This window comes from Pagrus pagrus (assembly GCF_965226575.1).
Source record: "Pagrus pagrus genome assembly, chromosome: 12".
Taxonomy (NCBI): Eukaryota; Metazoa; Chordata; class Actinopteri; order Spariformes; family Sparidae; genus Pagrus; species Pagrus pagrus.
This window is the reverse complement of record NC_140196.1, coordinates 5,050,897-5,072,286: the sequence shown is the minus strand read 5'-3', so window position 1 is coordinate 5,072,286 and position 21,390 is coordinate 5,050,897. Positions and strand designations below refer to the sequence as shown.

Genomic DNA, 21,390 nt, shown 5'->3' with positions numbered 1-21,390 from the left:
TGCGCATCGGTTATTATTTCAGCTCGGGCGTCCTGCGTTGTGTGTTGTGCAGAGTGGCATTATGGCATTAGGGGAGGGCAGGTCAAGCAGCGTGTGTTGTGGCAGCTCGGGGAGAGCGAGCATCACAGAGCACTCTCTCTCTCTCTCTGTGTTTATGTAAGGACGTGTGAGTGAATAAGAGTCTGTGTGTGTGTGTTTGTGTGTGTTCAAGTGTGTGCAGGGCCCCCAGAGTGACATTATCTGGTTTGCCACAGTGACATGTCAGTCAGGGAGAGAGTTTGTGAATAAGGCAGCGGCTGCTGTGTTTCTCTGCATCATCAGTGTCCTCGCCAGCACCGCCGGCTACAAGACTTATTTCTCCGCAGCGGCAGCTCAGCTACGGGACAGTATGTACCCAGATGAGAATGAGACGGTAAGACAGCTTTTTTATCTGTGCATGTGTGCTCGCAGCAGGGACACTCGGAAATACAGAAAACTTCAGACGTCTACAAGTCAGCACAACCCTCCACGTATTGTTTTCTGCTGTATCAAAGTGATGTTCTGCACAGTGACTTGTAAATGTTTCTTACACACAGATGCACACAAGCCAGCTGTCAGGGTTTTTTTTGCATTTATCATGTCCGTTGCTCTGTGCTGTGCTGTATGTTTTGAACTGCATAAAGCTTGCTACTGTATGTGTCATTTACCTAATCCCAGTCATGCAAGCAGAGCAAAGTTATCTTCAAATGCTTTCAGTCGCACATGCACTCACAGGTCTGTGACTATTTCCTCCCAGCTTTGTATTTCTGTCTCTGTCCCATTCTCTGTCTTTGTCTCTCCCTCTCACTCTCACTCAGACACGCAGCAGCTGATCTTGCAGCTTTTGTCCACAAGCTCAGAGGCAGACTTGTGTTTATTACCCATTCGTTCAGCCTGAGCGCTCACAGTGATCCATAACATCGACTGTTTGAGTCCCAGCTACTTTCTAGCCAGAAGGAACAGACGGGAGGTTCAGTCGTACTCAGAGTCTCCGACATGTTTGAACTGATGATGGCATGAGACAGGGTAGCTAAGAGGATGCGCTAAGCACTTGCCATGCTTCATTACATAAGCGCTGGCTACGTAACATTTGTTTGGACAGCTGGCTGGTGAGACGAGCTCGGGGCAGCAGCGATGATGGGGAGAGGGAGGACGGGGAGGAGGCGGGGTGGCATACTGGGCAGAATATTATTTTGTGATATTTTTCTGGGTTTTTGATATTTTAAATAGCTAGAATGACTAATACTTCACTGGGTGCACTGAGCGTTATATTATTATTCAAAATAATTTAAAACTGAATGCAAACTTTACTCTTAAAATGATTGACATGAATATCAAACCCTCTTCCTCTCATTTCCTCTTTCCTTTTGTCTTTGGTCAAATGGCAGAAATAAAAATGTTTAAAAAATTGACAGCTTTACAGCTCAAGAACAAAATGTAAATAAAATTTCAAAAAAGAGGGAAGCATGTACCTATTACCTCTAACAAGATATAATAAGAAGAAGCTCCTTTTTTAATCTAGTTTGTGTGTAAAGACGGCTCTTTGTCTGTGTTATGAGATCACTGCCCTCCAAACCGCCACGTATATCTGAGCAGCCACTTAATGACAGAGAGCCGCTCGCGCCGTATAATCTGCTGGTCCAGTATAAATAAAGGTTTGCTTGTGGCCCTGCCTATGTGTACTCATGCTTGTCTGGCTGATGACAGCACGCACTATAATTTCTCACTTTCCACGAGGAAGGACCGTCTTTGTGTGCACTTTGCCCCCAGTGAGCTTCAGAGTCAGAGATCATTAACTTGGTGATATAGCATCAAGACTATATAGTCTTACATTAAGCGTAGTTCTGATGTGCATTATGAAAGGCGTGAAGAGAAGGATCACAACTTGTAGGTTTTCAATGCTGTGATTTTCTTCAGCAGTATTTACTTGAAGGGTGCCTCTTTCAAGAACATTTTGACATCTCAGATTGTATTCTTCGGATTGAAAAAGTCACAGGAAATTCATGCCTTCACTTCCAAATTGTATGAAATCAAAGCAATGAAAAATGTGCTTAATACTGGTACAAATGTGCTAACCAGAGGTTTTGTGTTTTTTCATATTTTCCCACTTCTTCAATATTTTGAAAACATCTGAAGTTGGAATTTAAATTATCGTCCGACATTGACTCCGCGTCTATTTTGTCCCATTACTCCTATATCAGTATCGGCATTGTTCCCAAAAACCGAGTATCCGTTGACCACTAATTTGGACTACTCGCCAATAATTTGACTACTTGATCAACATGAAAATGACAAAAATGTTTTGTTGTCATTTTTTATTTTGCCATACTGTGGAACCTATAATGAATGTACAGATGGGAACATGTATCAGGGCTGTTCACTGGTTGTTTGTTTTTCTGTCGCACTGTTGAACTGGAGCATGTTTGGTAGTCTTGTTGGTTTATCCTTCAACAAAGACCCACTTTCTCCACAGAGCTTACACTGGATTCTTGTGAACAACGTCACAGGTTGAAGATTTTACGTCAGTGGGTCACTTGCATCTTAAGCATATTAGATATTTTTTAACACTGTCATTGTAGTTGGAGCTCAGTAATGTAAGCTGGTTGTGTTACAATCAGGTCAGAGGCCGTCGGATAAAGAAACCAGTGTAAATGGTCGTAATATGAACTGGTTGGGGATCAATGGCGGGATGATCCCAGCTTAAGATGTGCTCTAGTTCTGCTGTGCATGACATATAGGTTTCTTAAAGCTTCTCTCTTCATTTATTTTTTCTTCTTAACTAAACCTGAGGTTGCATATAAGCCTGAGATTATACATACAGTAACTCATGACACCGGATCTTATGTACCCTGTCCTGCCAACTGTGTTGAGCAACTGTCAGGTTTAGTGATGTGAGACATTGACCTGCCCTAGTATAAATTGCAGAACTAGAAATAAACTCATGCTAAAATTATTCACATACATTTCTCTGGACATGATGTCCATGTCAACTTCTATCACCTTAATCAGTCAAACGTTTTTACCAGAAATTGTCCTTTTCAGGTCCTGAAGAAGATCAGTTTGTGGTCCATATAGACTAAAAGTTCAACTGAGAGCAAGACGGCACTCTGCTGTAGCTTCTGTGCAGATAATTACTACCCAGCACTTGCAAAGAATTCATGCATGTGCATGTTCCTCTCAATAGTAGTCACATTTTTTAGACAGATGAAACGTTGACCCAGGACCTGATCATCTGCTGCGTATCTCTACTGCGTATGGCTGCAGCAATTACTCTATTAATTGATTAGCTGATCCAAAGAAAGATACTTCTTTGTCATTTAGGATAATGAACTAAGACTCTTTGGGTTTTGGACTGTTGGTTGGACAAAAGAAACAATTTGACGACATGACTTTGGGCTCTGGGAAATTTTGATGCAAATTTTTTGACCGTTTCTTGACATTTCAGTGACTCAACAATTAATCAATTAATGGTAAAACAATGTTGCCAGGTCAGGACTGATGTAAACATCAGCAGACTAAAAGTTAATCTTCTCTCCTTCGATATTGATTGATCAAAGAGAAAAATAGGGAGTCTCTACCATGAGAGGAATGCGCTCAAGGCACATTTAAGCTTTTGGTGACTAGTCTGGCTGTCAAGGCTGTTTGGATAACAATCTCCACTAAATCTCAACCTTCTGTCCTCGCTGAACATTGGGTGTGACTGTAAACAGACTGAGCTTACTTTAAAGGAACCTCTCTAGACATGTTTTAAAACATACAGAAATAATTGGCTTTAAAACACATGTCTGTCTAGAGTTGACAGTCACTGCACTAAATGGTTAAATAGAGAGAAATGACACAGCTGTTTCTCAAACCAGTTCATCATAACGTCACTACCCGTCTGAACATCTGAACATACTGAACAGTTTCGTCTGAGCCCGAATGTTTCTTCATAGCTCAAGGCCTCCTTATTTGGAGTTTAATCATAAAATACCCAAGACATGTGTCGGCTAGTATTCAAAGCTGAGACGTTGACTCCTCAGCTTAATGCTAGCGTTCAGTGTGGCGTAATAGTTGCATAGCTACAAGTTCGAACCTAGCTCTGCAGCTTTTGTGTTTGTTGGTCAAGCCGTCATCAGGGAGCTCTGCAGCTGTGATTGCCTGCCTGCTCTCCATGTGTAGTAGAAACTAGCTCCCACATACACTGTCTGAACCACTGTGATTTAATTGCTCTGATAAAACAAAGATGGGCAAAGATTACGGCCCGAGTAGACGGAGCTGCAGAGTCATGCTGGGAAATCAGCTGCACAGCTCTGTCAGCTCTCCTATAGGTTTAATGTCAGCTCCTCTCCTGCAGGATAAAAGCTCCTTAACTTCCTGTTTGGACTGTGCCCCTGAGGTAATTCCAGTTCAGCTTAGATTAGTAGATTATTCGAGGAGACTGGCCTGCCTGTTCCTCTTCCTGCTCCTTTTCCTCTTCCTTCTACCTACTGATAATTTTCAATAAGTGTTAGAAACGGATGTAATACACTGTTACGCATGATCTGTGTGATTTGGTGTTTGCTGTAGTTATCTGTAAAATGCACTTTAATCCCAGCGAAAAATCCAGGCAGCCCCCTTTGCCCCGTTGAACTGGTTTGACATGAGCAGGTTTTTGTTCAGGTTTGCTGTCAGAGAAGCCGAAGACATGATGCAGACTTTTGTTCATTTGCATTCAAGACCAGAAATACAGGTTCATCCCAGTGAAAGGCTGGTATTCTGAATAGCATTCTTTTTCTAAGGACAGTTGGATTTTCGTACGCCTGGTTGAACACAATTTCTAATCACAAAATGCTTGTTATCTGGCAATTTCTCGTCTGCTCTTTGTATTCTGGTAATTTGTCATTTTTTAGAGTGCAAAGCGCTGATTGCGATTCTAATCCCTGCTTCTTGCTGAGTGAACGGATCAGTGAAGTGTCGAGACTGAGCCACTAAATGTTAACAAAATGTGAACTTCTGCCGCTCTGGCTTTGTGTTTTATCAGCTTCTGTGGAGATAAAATGTGTCACGAAAGGCCACGAAAGAACATGGTTCATCCTGACCCCAGCATTTGATTTCATTTTCCCCTCTAAAGGTCACTCTAACTTCAACTGCAACTTTATTGTCCCCAAGGGGAAATATGTCTTGCAGCCAGGTAAGACCTAGGCACACAGAGTAAAATATATAAAACATGAAAACAACAAATGGCAACTATTAATAGTCTTTTGCCTCTTTTGGGGGTCTTCTTCCCCTTCAAAATACTATTCCTGCTTATTCCTCGAGGCGTTCAAATATGGATTTGGAAGTCAGTTACTATGGCAGTGGCCGAAGCCTTAAAACATTCTCATCAGATCTAAATTTATTGACATCTGTGTCGTCATGGCCAATGATTAGTCAAACCTTTAGAGAATAACTGATCAAGATACTTGAGCAATCAGACGGTCTTGTAGGTTTAAAGCAAACCCCAGTAGATTTATTTGGTCTGGAACAAAGAGCAAAATGATCAACAGTTGTGTTTGTTGAAAACACCCATTATAGTTTTCCCACCAACTTCCTGGATCAACCCTACTTACTGTTGTGTGCACAGATTTCCTGTCGAGTGAGTGAGATTATTATAGACATTCCTGGTACCTGCACTTTCACTTGAAGCTCCAAATAAAGTAGTTTTGAAAATGTGACTAATATAAGATCTGTTGTAGCCCCACTGGAAGTTGTTGTCGCAATGCCAGCCACAGCTTAGCAGTTAATGTAGTGAGTAAAATGTTTTTTCATAAAGGAAAGAACAGCCAAAACTGCAAAAATAAGATGGAAGTTGTAATAAACTGAGCAAACTCTTTCCCTCAGACATCATGCTAATTCACCAGTGAACCACCCAGCTAGATTATTAGATTAATCAATGAGATCTTCAAATGATTATTGTTTCTCAACTTGGCTGCTTGTATAGACCAAATAATCAAAATCAGGAAAACAGGAAGCTGAGACTGTTTGATGTCATGTGGTTGTTTCCATTCAGCCTTGTATCGTCCGTGGAAAAAACAAGCACTTATCAGATTGTTCTTACGCGTTGTCTCTCTTTGTTGTGGAGCCAACAAGACAACAATGATCCACATGATGTGATGAATTAAGACTTCAACTTTTCATCTCTACTGTAGCTCAGCAGACAATATGTGGTTTCTGTCACAGAGAACACTTATGGATTGCTTCGTAGACGATGGTAGTTCCTGACTGCTTCATGGGCAAATTCTCTGATTTTGGTTCAGGTTTGAACATGTCTGGGGGAAATGGCTGTCTGATGTTGTTGTCTGTTTTCTCAGAGCTCCTTTTTTGAATTGTCACTATGGCACATTTGTAGCAGCGTTTTGCCTCCACCTCTCTGCCTCCCTGCGTGCCTATCAGAACGACCTTGCAGGATTTGCATGGTCATCGAAGTAATCACAGCCAGCAGTTTCTATCTCAGGCTCATCTCCCCACGTTGCTTCATCCCCTGAGTGGAAGCTGCCAGGAATCATTTTCAAGACAAGCTGCAGCAGCTGACAACGCCTGTGTAATGCAGTTTCCCCCCCCCCCTTTTTTTCAATTTGTGCAACTCTCCTGGCAGTTTTACTTGTATTTATCCAGGGTAGGTTGGCTGAAGAGGCTGGCAGAGACATTATAAAAGATGGCGGTTATATGACACATATCCTGCCCCATTCCCTCAAGAAGCAAATCGCCTGCTTTATAACAGCCGAGGAAACATATATGCAAATCATGTTCTTGCACTGAGGCAGGCGTACAGTTAAAATTTCTCAACCGTTTCAAACAATTTGGTGGCAGGAATGAGCGGGTGCAGATGGACTTTGAATGAGCATGGAAGAGGAGGATACCACGCTATTGCACAATAAAAAACATTCAAATGAGATATTGAACTCTTGCCTTTGTTCAAGTGCTGTGGTGGATGAGCTGATGGCGTCTCCAGGGCCCAAAGTTGGCACCATCCACCAGCCAAATGCTGTAGCGTCTCAGTACCATTGCTCTATGTTATGTTGGTATTTGCAACTTTATTCCTTTTTACAAGCATTTATGTAATCTATTAAGAAATTTAATTAAAATGTATTATTGGGTGCAACCATTGTTAGTGTGGAGCCCTGAGCTAGGACGAGGTGCTCCTCCTAGTTTTATCCTGCAAATGATCCTACAGTCACGATCCTTGCTTTGTAGTCTCTGAATACTAATTATTGACAGAGGTCAATGGATTTTCTGCAGTAGATGATGGGACTGATAGGGTAGTTATAAATGACCCACTCAGAGAGGAGTCATTGAGTGTGTGAAAGCTCTTTCTCTTGTTATTTTACGCTTTGCTGTTGAGAAGCTCATAACTTCTTACAGCGTTTGTGAACAACACAATGATAAATGTCACAAGCAATTGCTACCACATAAAGTTGTAAGTTTAGAGACCATATTTAAAGAACGATGCTGCAAAATCTTTCACACTCATACATTTAGAATAAGAAGGGATTTCTTTAATGTGCCTGGTTTCCTTATTATTATAGGGATTTAAGTACTATTCCTCCTTATTCCTCGTACAGTTTCTCTTAACCCGCGCCCATAAAGTCCTCTTTAAAAGAAGTTCTGACATGCTACATGCTGAATGAAGGATCATCCTTAGCCAGAGGGGGATCTCTCTTCCTGCCTCTGTCTTCCTCATACCTGCCCTTTTACTGTCCTCCTCCTCCTCCATAAAGAGGTGTGCTGTTGAGGCATGCGGCTGTAAGGAAACTGGGACACGTGGCCTCTTCTCTGTAGCTGGAGGAGGTGAAAAGTATTTGAGCACATGTATTTTTTTTCTCTCCCTCTCTTCCTCCTCACCACATTTTTTAAGGTGTGCAGAGACAGGTTGATACACGATTCCCTGGTGAACACAAAGAGTGTGAAGTGAGCTCGAAAAAATGCACAAGAAAGAAGGAGATGAGGAGAAAGAAGACATTTTAGAAGTAACATTTAAGGTTTTACCATCTCAGTAGCAGATGTTTTACAGCACCACACCTTCATTAGTCAGGGAAAACAGTATGCAACGAACACAATTCAGCAGCAGCACTTGTGGTGTAGGCATTAATGAATTATTACCAAACAGCACTAACAGGAAAAACACTTTCCGTTGCAAAATAGTCTTTGTGTTGTGGTTTTCCCTTTAAGAGAAGATGTGGTCTCGCTGGCCTGTTTTCTAGACGCAGCTCTAACTGGGATGCATGATGATCAATGAATCTCTGTCAGGACACACAGCAGGCTAACCTACATGGACTGAGAGAGATGCAGATTTACCTCAGCACCACAGAAAACAACAGGGAAACTTTTCATTATGTGTAGTTTTTCCTCTGCACACTTAAATCAGGTTGATGCATTGGGTTCGTTGACGTATCTCTGCACCAATCGACTCGAGCGCTATTTCATTTCCTCGTTATTCACCGCCAATTACTTTGCCCTCCTGTTGACCTTCTGAAAGGACTTAAGAGGGAATATTTTGGCACATTGTCAAGCTTAATTACACTCTGAGCTTTTTCTAATTGCTGTGTCATTTTCTCGTTGCATTCTGCTGCTTTGCTTTCCTGCATTGCAATTACTGGCCTCTTCACTCGCCGTTCAACGGGTGTGTTTAAGTGGCGCTCTGGACCTGAAGGTGTGTGGTGTTTCCCTGGGGTTTAGTTGTCTGTTAAAAATCATCCTGGCTTCACTTTTCATTCTATATTTCGAATTCTCGTAAAGTAAACCCCTTGTGGCAACTGCAGTCCCCAGGAATGGCCTGAGGGACGTGACAAAGAGGTCAATGTGTCGACCTCGCCTCCAAATTCCCCAGATCCAGATTCGATCGAGCATCCGTGGAACATGTTGGAACAAGTCTAACCCGTCGAGGCATGGACACAGGACCTCTGCCTGTGTCCTGTGGTGTTTGGCACCAGAGCGTTGGCAGCAGATCTTTTGAATCCTGTTGGTTTCAAAGTGAGAATTCAGTGGACCGGACTTGTCCAGGCAAGCCCCATGGCTGCCTGATCGGCATGGGAGGTTGGACATTTTGAGGCCAGGACAGGGTTGCAGATGATCTGAAAAGTGTCATGCAAACAACATTATTACTTCTTGAATGTGAGGGATCAATGTTAAATGTAAACTGAATATTACTGTAGCAGCAGAAGATTTGATGGTACTGCCAGAAACATGTGATTGTTGACACATTTAAGATGACTTAATTGGTTGGACTTTTTAATTACAGCTTCTGTGCAGCATGAGATCATGACTGAAGAGTTTTACTGGAAAAAGCAATTTACCAGGAAAATTGTTCACCCCATTAGCTGAAACCCTTTTTTTTTTTTTTATTACATCATCTGTACGTCAACAGTTAGTACTGCTTCTCAATGTAATCAAATGCAGTGGTAGTATCTGACTGTTAGATCTCTAAATAAAGCACAGTTAGCTTAAAATACAACTGGGTCCATCAGTGAAAATGTCCTATATAAATGTCAAGCCAGTAACCTAGTTAACCCAATTAGGCCAGCGCTGCACTGACCTCTTAAAAACAGGCAGTTTGTTGTCAATTTTCCACTGAAGTGCAACAGTCAACAAGTCAACTTCCTATCTAACCATTTTATGTATAATTACAGGGCTGTTTTTGGTCTCCCAGATGGAGAAATTAGCACCAACCAAATAAAGATGATGTTGATTTTATATACGGCTGCAGCTATATTTAAGTGGACATTTGTTATGTGCTAGCTTATGTCTGATAGAATTGAAATGTTAAAATGCCATCAGGGTTTGTACGATTGTAAAACAATTCTCCCTCTTAAGTAACGCATTCATCTCATGATTTGTTTTGTCAGTCAAAAGGCCACTTGTGTCACATCTCAGGCGTGACTCACTGTTTTCCAGTGCCCACTCATGTATGAGGTCCTCTGTTACGTATGTGTCTTAGAATGCATGACGTTAAGTGTTTCCATAATCTGACCTTAGTAATATTTTCTCCAGATTCTGGTTCATGATGTCAGGGCTTTGAATGTCGAACTCGACAACTTTGTGTGTGCTTCATCTTACATCTCTTTCATTTCCTCTTTGTTCATTTAGTCCTCAAGTATTGAAATGTTTGCATTTGGTTCAGTATTTCCTTCACCCCGTGTTTGTCAGTTGTACACATTTGCTGGAACTTTTAGTGGCGACATTGAGTCATCAGACCGTGTGTAGGTTGTTTTTGATGTAACCTCTGCCTCCTCTGTCTTCAGCCTGGCTGCCATTTGACTTGTCACCCACATGTTTGACCTTATAGTGTTATTACGGTTTGAAGGCAAAGAATGTGGCTCTTCATGAGGGCTGAGGTGGGAAGAAACTGGTGTGGGCTGTAAAACTAAAGCTGTGAGACTGATGTTGGGATGGTGTTTGTGGTCATTGCTGAGGGTCTGTGGACCTCCAGTTCCAGGAAGTCTCAAGTGTGATTGGACATTCCCATGTACAGCTGCAACTAACGATTATTTTCATTACCAATCATGATGCTGATTGCTTTCTTTGTTTATCGATTGATCATTTGGTCTTTAAAACATCAGGAAATCAATTGGTAGAGTGTGCGCCCCATGTACAGAGGCTGTGTACTCGCAGCAATCTGACAAACTGGATTTATCAGTTAGTTTTTGGGTTTTTTAAATGCCAGAAAATGGTGAAAAATGTTGATCAGTATTTCCCAAAACCCAAGATGACGGCCCCAAATGTCTTGTTTTTGACCACGACGCAGAGATGTTCAGGTTACTGTCATTGAAGCGTGTGAAGAAACTAACACATTTACTTAGATGGTCTTTACATGAAAAATATGGTGTTAAAGAACAGCAGAGATTAGTAATTATTTGGCATTTCCAACCTCATTTAATATTAGACAAGCGCCTATGTTTTGGTTGTAATGTCATGTGAAATCTTACGTCACTTTGCTCCCTGAAAGGCTGTAAGACAAAAGGCTGAAGGTATGAGGAAGTCAGGTGAGATTGTGGAGTATTGCTGCTGCATCGCTAACAGGTTTATGAAATAATTCGGACAGTGTGGGTAATATTTCAGCTCACATTATGGAAGCTATATTTTGCCCAAATAAAAGTCCCAGAAACAGCACTGAGACAAGCATTTAAATGAAAGAGGCACACACAGCTGTTTTTAGAGACATGTCTAGACAGACTGTATTTCAGCCACTGGCAACACTGAAGGCGAGCGTGTAGCTTTGAATGAATTAAGTGTGCCTGGATCATTTCTGCTCCCCACAGAGCCTCCTTTTATCTTTGTCAATTACACTGCTGAGCTCAGAGCATCATGCTTGTGTTGTGTCCCTGTTTGCTGGGTTAATGGGCCTGTGGCCTCATTCATGTCCATGAATGGACGTCAAGCACATTTGGACCGATGGCCCTTAAAGGACCTGTGTCTGTGTTTGAAGAAATAATACTCAGTTGTGTTCCTGCCTGCTGAGTTTTGGTCTTAACCCATTCAGTGGGCCCAGCTGGGTCAGGCTGCTCAACAGTGACGCTGTGTCTGTTGTAATGTGATCTGGCAGGATGAACTACTGTGTTTAGCTCCTCAAAGCTGTGGTTGGTGGTTTCCAAAAGTAGATTTTAATTATATTTTTTAAGGTCTTTGATCTGATTCAGCTGGTTGAATCCTCAAGTTTTGGGTCAGTGTGCAGGTTGATGAATTCAGTAAGGATGCTGTTGATGGACATTTGTAGAGGGGAAACAGTAAAGCCTTCAAGACAGAATAATAATCATAATCTTTAAAGAAATTTAAAATGAGTGACTTTGATGTCCCTCAGTTGTAGAATCAAAAAGTCAAAAAGTCAGTGTGTCGAGCAGGAATAACAGCAAGTTTTAACCAAACCTTTGGAAAATTTGTTTCTATTCCTGTTAGACGAATATTGGGAGATGGAGCATCAAGATGGACTACGCCAAGGGGAGTCATTCTTAAGCCAAGGCAGAAAAAGATGGAGTAACATATGACGTTATTTTATTATGTTTGTTTTTTTGTATTAATTTTAAGTAGGTAACCAGTTTCCCATCGCTCCAAACAGATGTGATGTTTTGTCTCTTCAGTGTCGAGTGTCCATTGCATCTTGTTTTGATACTCCACCTTTTTCCACCTCCGCAAAGCATAAAAACTTTTATGTAAAATATTGACTTCTTTGCCAATTGAAAATATGCATAAAACAGGCAGATAGAAATGAACACACTGAGTTGAATGACCTGGAAGCAACTTCAGACTGCATCACATCAAGCAACTAATCCTGAAGTATCTTTCTAGCCACAGCTAAATGACTGCCTGACTAATTTATTGTATTTTTGTTGAGGTATACAGCGTGCTGTGTTGAACTGGTGGAATCAGAAACGTTATGGTCCTTGTTGTAGAAGTCAGTGTTTGATTGGAGGATACTGCAGTGGAAACCAGGCTGTGTCCCGCTTGTGTTCTCTCATGTGCTGCTGAATGGGAGATGAACTGATTGTGCCCTGTCTGCCACGGAGGGATTACAACACTCTCTCTCTCTCACACACACACACACACACATAGACACACACAAACACACACACACAGATATGCAGCCATCTGCCTCACCACTTTCAAATGAGATCAGAGGTCTGGTGCATCAAATTAGGCACACAAAAGTCAAACGGTGTCTGACGATGATTTAAGTACTTTTTGCTTTTAAAAGCCTGTTGTCGCCTCGGATGTGTAGACTTTAACAGGCTACGCTCACTCAGCATATTAAGTTATTTAAATGGATTCAGACTTGTAACGCACAGAGACACAACTCAACATGTAACTCATAGGTTGATTCTTATAGCTTGAGAGGCCAGCGGCTGGTTGTGCTGGTGCAGAAAAGAGTAAAAGGCTGAGATAAAAGAAGTGGAGTGGACAGGTGCATCAGGCTGCAGGTGTTTGCTCTCACTGTCCTCTTACCCACATTTTCCCTTTTCCTATTCAGTTGGAAATGTTTGATATGCCTTATGGGCCGCTCTCTTGACATTCACTGCTGCGGACTGTGAGGAGTAAAACATGTTTTTGCCTGTGTAAACTCTCTCACCCACTTCGCTTGCTTCGTCTGAGACATTTTCATATTTGTCACTTTGACCACGAAAATACATCCTGGCAGAAATACATTCAAAAGTTCATAGAGAAAAGTGCATGTTTTCCCAAGAAGGCAAATATTAGCAGAGGGGATGGTATGCCACTTGCTGAAAGTTATATATACATATGTATTACACTCAGTCCCCGTCAGGCAACTTTTATAGTTTGCCAGCTGTGCTTTCTCCCTCTCCCTCCACACCGACAGCAAGTTGGCACACGTACCGCTGCATATCCGACATAGGCCCATCTCCTCCTGCTCTTCTCAGTGTGGTTAGAAGTAACTTAGATGCTGTTGTGCTTAACACACAGTACACAAGCTTGTTATAAATATATTTATATTTGAATAAAAATCAGAAATGTTGTCCTTGTAAATTTGTCCTTGTCGTATCAAATATCGATATTTTTTTAGGTCTTGTATCGAAGTTAAAAATTCCAGTATTGACAACACAACAAACCCCCAACAATTCATTAATCAGAACAGGAGATATGTTACATTGTTTTACAGTTTCTCCAGCTCTTTTGTTTTTTTAGGTCAGCTCGCTCAGCCACCGACAAGCAGCTGTACATTAGTGGGTTTAAATCCCCAGACCAGCTGGGATGAATCTGGGTGTAAAGTAAATAGAAATTGCTCCGCCTGAAACCGCTCACATTACTCTTGAGCAAGGCATTGAACAACCAGCTGCTGTGATGAGTAGAAAACTGTCTCACCCTCAGATTTGAGAGATTGTAACTTCATGTGAATGTGAAACAGAGCTCTGCTGTAAACAAACTTGTGTGCTGAGCCAAACCATCCACAGATTAATAGGTAGTTTAAATTAAATTGGGTGTTTCTGCTCAGGACTTTCATGCAGCACTTCATTTAATAAGCATGGTGTTGCACAGGATAAACAGACAACCGGTTCACAGGTCTCCTGGAGGATGTTGTGACTGAGCCTGGCATTAACCGAGCAGCAGGGCCGATATGGGAAGTCTCCATATCGCCGCTTCACATCTTAATCCTCCTCAGCTGTGTTGGCCCAACAGAGCTGGTTTGCCACAGCAGGCGACAAGATGTAAACATCCATCAGTGGCGATTTAGATACCGCCTGAAAGCCTGTTGTGATGTGGTCGGCCTTTTATTTCTAAGATAAGCAAATCTCAACTGAGGCTGTTGCATTGTGAAAATGAAAACCTTATCGTTCTCATTTGGATTCAATCTGTTGTTTTAACTTGTACTGAAGGATCTCTTTCTTTCATCTCGGGCACCTGAGAGCTTTTCTTTGCCTTGTCCCTTAAAAAAAATGACATTCGAAAGATGCATTTTTTACCTAGCAACAGCTCAATGTTTATCCTGCACAGAGCCTTAATTAGATTGGAGGGCTACACACAGCGTACATCTTCCTCAGTCACATCCCACTGCATTATGTGTCCTGGGCAGTGACCGAACCAGTCCCCCTGCTACCCTCTTACATAATCACCTACAAACACCAACACACAAACACACACACACGCAAGCATATATATATGCTGTATGAGGGTTAGGGTATCTTCATGATTTTGATAGTTTTGCAGTGAAAATGAAAATTGTGATGCCACAATGATCATTCCCACTCATCATGAATCATATCTCAGTCATATCTGAATAATCACAATATGACACATATTTTTTACCATGTCGTTCATCCCTATACTGTATAATCATACACATGGCAACTGTCCTTAGAGGACCCCTCCAGCCTCCAGCCAGAATTAGCGTCATTAGCTGTGACCAGTCAGGTAGATGGAATTAGAGGATTAATCATTCAGCTGCCTCTCTCTGCTCTGTGTTACCTCAGGCTGGTTCATCTCTGCAGAAAAGCATCACCCCTGCAGTGATCGCCTATTCAACTCTGACAGTGTTACACAGCCGTTTTTAGAGTTTTATTGAAAAAGCGTGTATCACTATGGGAAAACCCTCTAGACAAGAGAGGGAAAATGTGTCACCGAGCATCACCGAACCTGTTCCTGCTCACTTGTTTTGAATCTCTGTGGTTAAAAATATCTTTTTGCTATGAAATTAGATTTTTCCCTCCATTCAGAAAGGGTTCAGGCGTCATGTCCCAGCCTGAAGTGAGTAGCCCTCGTTCCCTGTGGAGAGGGCAGAGCAGCATCCAGGCAGCTGCTGCTCCAGACACACAAGCATATGGTCGTACACTCTGCAATCTAAGACACACATACACACACATCTGTAAAAGTTCATTTCCTCCTACATTTGGGCAGCGCCAACTTTAATCACTTGTGTCTAAACACACTTTCTGTGTCACTGAGGTGCACTCTGTACTCTGTGCTTGTGTACTTATGTGCATTTAGTCACGCAACCCACAGTCGACTGTGTACGGAGAATCATACGCTGTGAAAGTGGACAAGAAATGCTTATTTTGTCTGTTTGTTCCATTATTTGAAGCAATCAGACTACCACCGACAAAAATATGCAGAATTGTCGAGCAAAAGCGTTGAACCTGGCTCACCTTTTGCCACGGTGCAATGTAATTTCGTCCGACTGTGTGGAATTCAGAGGGTTTTCTGACAATATGTCAGGAATATGAGACAATAACCGGATCAGATCATCTTGCAGCAGCTTCTCTGCCTCTTTCCTTTCTCTGTAACTTTCTCTCCCTCCTGCCGTTTCTTACATTTGACCCATTTGCAGCTCGCTCGTGTCGACACACGAGTAGATCAGAGTTAGATTGAGAACAAGATCAGGGTTCCTCTGTGGACCTGCCTTCTCTGACAGACCTCAGGGATGCTGCACTCAGGCGGGATCATGTAAAAGAGGGCACTGTACATCACTTCTCTCTGATCTCTAACTGTGTAGACATTCATGATATCCCACAAAGAACAAAGAACCGTATATTTCTCCTTTTCCCAAATGAACTTTAGACAGATCGTATTGCATATGTCACAAAATAACACAAAAAGGTGTTCATTTTTCTCACTTATTTTTAGCTTTATAAACTAAATTATTATTAAAGCTGCTGTAAGTGTTGTCATCATTTTAGCTAACTTCCTGTCCATTTAGCAGTTTAGCAGTCCCCTCTCTCCTCTCTATGTCACCACACGTGCACGACTCCTTCCTTTTTTCGAGGCAGCTCTCTTTGCCTCTTTCTTTTTTCCTCGCTTGCTGCATTTGGTAGTAAAAGCCGTCACTGAGAGCTCTGAAATTGGTAACTTTCCCTATTTAACATGGGCCAACGTCCAGCCCATCCAGCCCTAGATGTTGTGCTAAATCGATCGTATCCAACACTAGTAGAGATTTCATTGTTCATATTTTATACATTTATTCAAAATACTCCTTTCCTATACAATTTAAAATCAAATTCTCGTTTTATATTCGTTTTGTTGTTAGTCGATGTAAGTTGATGGAAACACGGTTAGTCTGTGCTGTCAAGGATTGTGTGAATGAATGATTTGTCCCAAAACAGACACGTGTAGGTGTCATGTGTGTTAAGCTCAGTTGATGGTTCATTATTGTTTTCTTATTCCTTATTTAAGTATGGATGTATCTACTTTGCCCAGTGCAGCCTGAATGCTTCATGACTCCAGCCCTGAGCATCATGAGGCCACTCAGAGATCAAACTCGCCTCAGGCTATTCACTGTGTTCTCCCGCATTGCATTGTCTGCCTTTCTCTCCTGTTGACTGTAATTGCTCTAGAGTTGTGTAATTGCCCTGGGTGGTGCCGGTGCTTCAAGGCCATTTTGTGTTGACTTGCAGTGTGTTTGTCCGCGGTTTGCCTTTCTTCCCTGTTGTTCATTTCAGTCAGATTTGGTGAGATTACATCAGAGCAGACAGACAGAGACATCAGGCTGTAATGGACATGTGTTTTCCAAGCTTGAGTTCTTTCAAGGTCTCTTGAGGATAACCTAAGCCATTTAATCATGATTATGTTTTGTCCTTCAGCTTAACCTTTTATTTTCCTCTGTGCTCTCACTTCTTGTTCCCTCTCTGTTATGTATTCGATGCTACCCCCTAGGAAAATGTACAAAATGATACAGATAGATTAAGGTTGAACAAGCAGAATACATGTCTGTAATATATTAAAATTGCAGTCATACAGCCAGAAAATTGAAAAAACCTTATGAGTGATTCATGTTCATTGTGATGTAATCTTAACCGGAAAGACAACCTGGACATTTTCCATGCACCGTGCACAATTCCTCTCTACCACAACCTCCTTTCTTCCTGTTTCGATCAGGCTCTGTCACACCCCCTGGCTGGTTTCGCTTGACATTTGTCCCACATCCAGCAATCAGTGTAGCACCTAGCACTATTATACCAGTTACTAAATTATCCTACTTTAAATCAACTCAGACGAAAGGGACACAAACTTAAATTCACTTTCTTTCTTGTTCTTGTGGTAAATACAGGTGTTTCTTGTTTTCCACCATGCTAAAATTATAATAGCTGTTGCCAAAGAGGACAATATTGCAAAACATTTCCTTCTAATGTTATGCAACATGTGTCATTGGGCAGCTCCTCAGTAAGACACACTGTGTGACTGTGATGGTCTGCTGTGTTACATTGACCCAGTGAAACTAAGACCTGAATGGACGAGGAAGTAGGAAGAGTAAGTAAGTTGTTTGTGAGCATGTTCGTACATGTGCGAACTTGCACGTTTGTATTTTAGCCTCACCCGCGCACTTTGGCATCAAAGTACTCCACAGTGTGTGTATGTTTACAAGCGTGTATGTTTTGTGTTTGCATGGCCTAGCTCCCTGTGGTATGCAGCAGAGCAGGTTCATCTGTGTCACACAGAAACGGGGAGGTGAACATGTGGAGCTCCACCTCCTCCTCCTCGTCCTCCTCCATCACTGACCCATCCCTTTTAAAACTTTACAAACTTTGTTGCTGCCACCTAAAGGACGCTGATGTCTGCACCTCTGGTCAGCGGTGACCTCTCTGACAAAAACAAAAAGATGAGCTGTAGTCCAATTTCAGTTGGTTTGGATTTGGAGAGATTTAATTAGTTTGGTCTCAGCTGAAGAAGACTAGACAGTGTCAACTGTGAAATAAATACGCAACTTTAGTTTTTAAGATTGCATGTTGTCATAAACTGTAATAAAGTGAAGGATGAATTGTTCCTTCTTCTTAACCTCAGTAAATTATTTTCAAAGCCTCTTGGACTAGTTGGGAAATGCATTATCACAAAGCTGAAAACAGGCTGTTTTTCTGACACCATGAGAAGAAATGTATGTGGTTCTCACAGGTGAGCCACGCTATAAACATACGATCTTATAGAATATGATGTAATGCTTTAGATTAAACTACCCAACAGTATATAGTTAAAATGAGCTCAACCTTAAACAGCAGTAAGTAGGAAAACACTAACAAGGAACCTTTTTTGCAGATAATAGTTTTACCTCAGTAAGGTTTTGTAAAGCAGTACTGGTTCATTTTCAGTGTGGTTTTTGTACTTTGTCACAGTCAGCTTGTAGTTATTAGCATACGTTCATTAACTCTTTACAGAGAAGGTAAAGAGATCTGCTGTTTTTTCTTGTCTCGAGTCATTATGATTTGAGTGTCTATTAGTGTTTTACTGATCAGACAAAACAAGCTATCTGAAGACAAGAAAATGAAAACAAATACCCAAAAACCCCCTAAAGAACCACTGAAACCACAACTGAGACAAACACTGAAAGGACCCGGTTGGCATCACCTGGCTTTCGCTTTTAAAAAAAACAACCCTGTAGTTTTAAAGTGACCCCCAAGTTTATGTGATTCGGGACAACACACAGAGTTCAGAATCTCACACCAGAGGAATCTAAATATAAACGATGTGATGCCAAAGCAGCTGCAGCCATTTCCATCTAATATTAGCTCCGATGCTTTCAGTGCCTGAAGCAGAGTCCTGCGTTTTCTCCCATTTCTCTCCATCTCTTTTTCTCTCTGGCTCTGATGTGGTTTATCTGTGGCTGAAGAACACTGGACCGGTTGATTATTATTCCACTGCAGAGCTGCAGGCAGTACAGATAAGACTCTGCAGGTCTCCTATCTGCAACTGGCAGCGTCACTCTGCGTCCCTTTCTATTCTCTGCCCATTAACTTCTGCTCCGGCCTGGAATGGGAAATTAGGAGTATGCTGAGCTGCAATCAGAAGTGTTGATTGGCTGCTGCAGTGCAGTGTGCCCCCAGGCTTCTTACTGCAGACTAGCGTTGTGGATGAGGTTGAGACTTACTTGTCAGTATTTTAATCAGTCAGACCAACTCATGGCCACCTTTCAATCGCACAGCCAGGGTTTGTGTTGGGATTAATTGACTCATCTGCTCAAAAAAAATACCAGAAAACAGAGAAATAGTGAGCTGAACTGTTTTTTTCTCCTCGAAAATCTCAGTTGACTTATCTCTTGACATTTTTTTCTAAATCCTTCTAATGTTTCTAACTTCCCCGTCTCTGAAACGATGATTCATTCAACAGAGTTTCATGTCCGTCCAACTGCCCACCACATAACTTAAAATATGCAGAAAAAGCAATCAAGACTTTTACTTTTAAAATCATGGATGCCCAAAGTACCTCCTGCCACATCACTTTAGTACATGATAACACTTGTACACCTGGCAACCTCCACTGAAGCACAGTGCACTTTGAAAGAGAGCAGCTCCCTCGATGTAAGAGGTCAACTTTTAAATGTCCCACCGCGGTTCAGTGGTTCTGGAGCGCAGTATTGATTAGGTGGTCAGCCTGTTCACGCCAGATGTCCAGCACCAGCTGCTCAGGAATATACCGCTGCTATAATGGAGTCAGGAGACACCGCCTGCATTTTTAATGAGCCAACCTGGCGGTGCAGCCTTTAGTTACATAATGAGTGCTGTTATGCGACATGGCCCCTATTGCTGCTGTCATCGGAAGACCTACCTGCACTTGTTGTCGGTTTTACTCTCAGGCTTTATTTGAGTCTTGTACCGAGAGGGTTTCACAACCTCGTGGCTTATAAAAAACAGTCTGACAATGATGCTACTTCTTGAAATTTCTTGAAAAGTCCCTCTAAGGGTGCTTGGTTTGAATTGATTGACTGATTTGCAGATTTAAATCGATCCTCATTTGAAAGATCCGATACCGATTCATACAATCCTGAGATCGATCTTTCAGTAGACCTGTTTGCCCTTTCCTGTGGATCAGGGTTTGAAATTAACACCCCTACAGCGCCAAACTCAGAAATGTATACCCAACGGATGGTTGTTTTTTTCGGGGGGAAAAAAAAATGCATTTAGGAGGTGAGGTTTTACTTATTTTAGCAATGTTATTATGTATTATTTACACAATATCAATATAATCAATGTCAGTACATTGCAACCCCTTTAATGTAAACATTAATATGAATATTTTTAATAATGCACCAGGTTTGAGGGTTTCCTTGTACAATTTACAGCATTTATTACTCTCTGAATTTCCTTCATATCCAAGCAAAGTTGGTAACATAACTGAAATATCCCAAACTGAAAAGGTATTGAATCGAATCAAATCAAATCTGGACCCTGTGACTTAAATCAGTGGCGATATCCAGCTCTATTCTTAAACCACCTTTCTGTTTTTGTCTTCAACTTCTCCTCAAGTGAAATACCTTCATGCGGAGTTAAATACTAATGACAGACCTTCTTGTGTCCTGCACTGGTTTGCTGTAGACTTGGGCACACATGCAATCAGGTAAAAAATGTCCTGTGAAGCTTTAAGTGAGACCTCTGGAAAAAAAACACACCTCTTCAACATTTTTGTGGTAAAGTTTTACCGTCCTACCACCTTAGTGACCTTTAATTTTAGAACAGCTTTGGGAGGAAAATGTGGTTTAGTGGCCGACACTGAAGTGGGATCCTAACTGCCTGGGTTTTTAACGGTCGATTGACTAGCAGGACTTCCCCTTTGACAGATCCATGCTCTAAATCACATGTTGACTCAGTGTTATACAGGAAGACCACAAAACGGTGTCGCCACCGACCACTGCACGCAGTATTTCAAACTCCAAACATTAAACGGGGACAATGGCAATGACCCGTTGGAGGAGAAGTTTTCTTCGGGCGATCTCATTGCACGAAGAGGATGATGTGTTTATGAGTTGCTCACCACCAGAGGTAATGTTTTATACATTTTCAATTCTTGAGCATAGCTTAACTCCTGGACGACAGAGCATTTCTGGTACAAGCAGTCTTTTATTTTGGAAGTCTTGTGCTTCACTTCGTGGCTCAGCGGTAGAACTTGCAAAGTGACTTTCCCTGTTCTGTCTGAGATTTCCAACAAGTGACTTGGTCTCCTAAAATCTTT

The 21,390-nt window shown here is 41.8% G+C and overlaps 1 protein-coding gene across 5 annotated transcripts in view; it reads left to right on the top strand.

Moving 5' to 3' along the window:
* LOC311266491 (rho GTPase-activating protein 12-like) overlaps positions 1-21,390 on the top strand; it is a 55,657-nt gene that overhangs the window by 18,052 nt on the left and 16,215 nt on the right. For 3 of the 5 annotated variants that reach the window (XM_084368881.1, XM_084368878.1, XM_084368879.1), the window contains exon 3: positions 212-412. The exons of the other annotated variants lie outside the window; for them this stretch is intronic. In XM_084368881.1, coding sequence (XP_084225007.1) covers positions 212-412 — 201 coding nt within the window. The remainder of the gene's footprint in view (positions 1-211; positions 413-21,390) is intronic. 5 annotated transcript variants of the gene reach the window in all.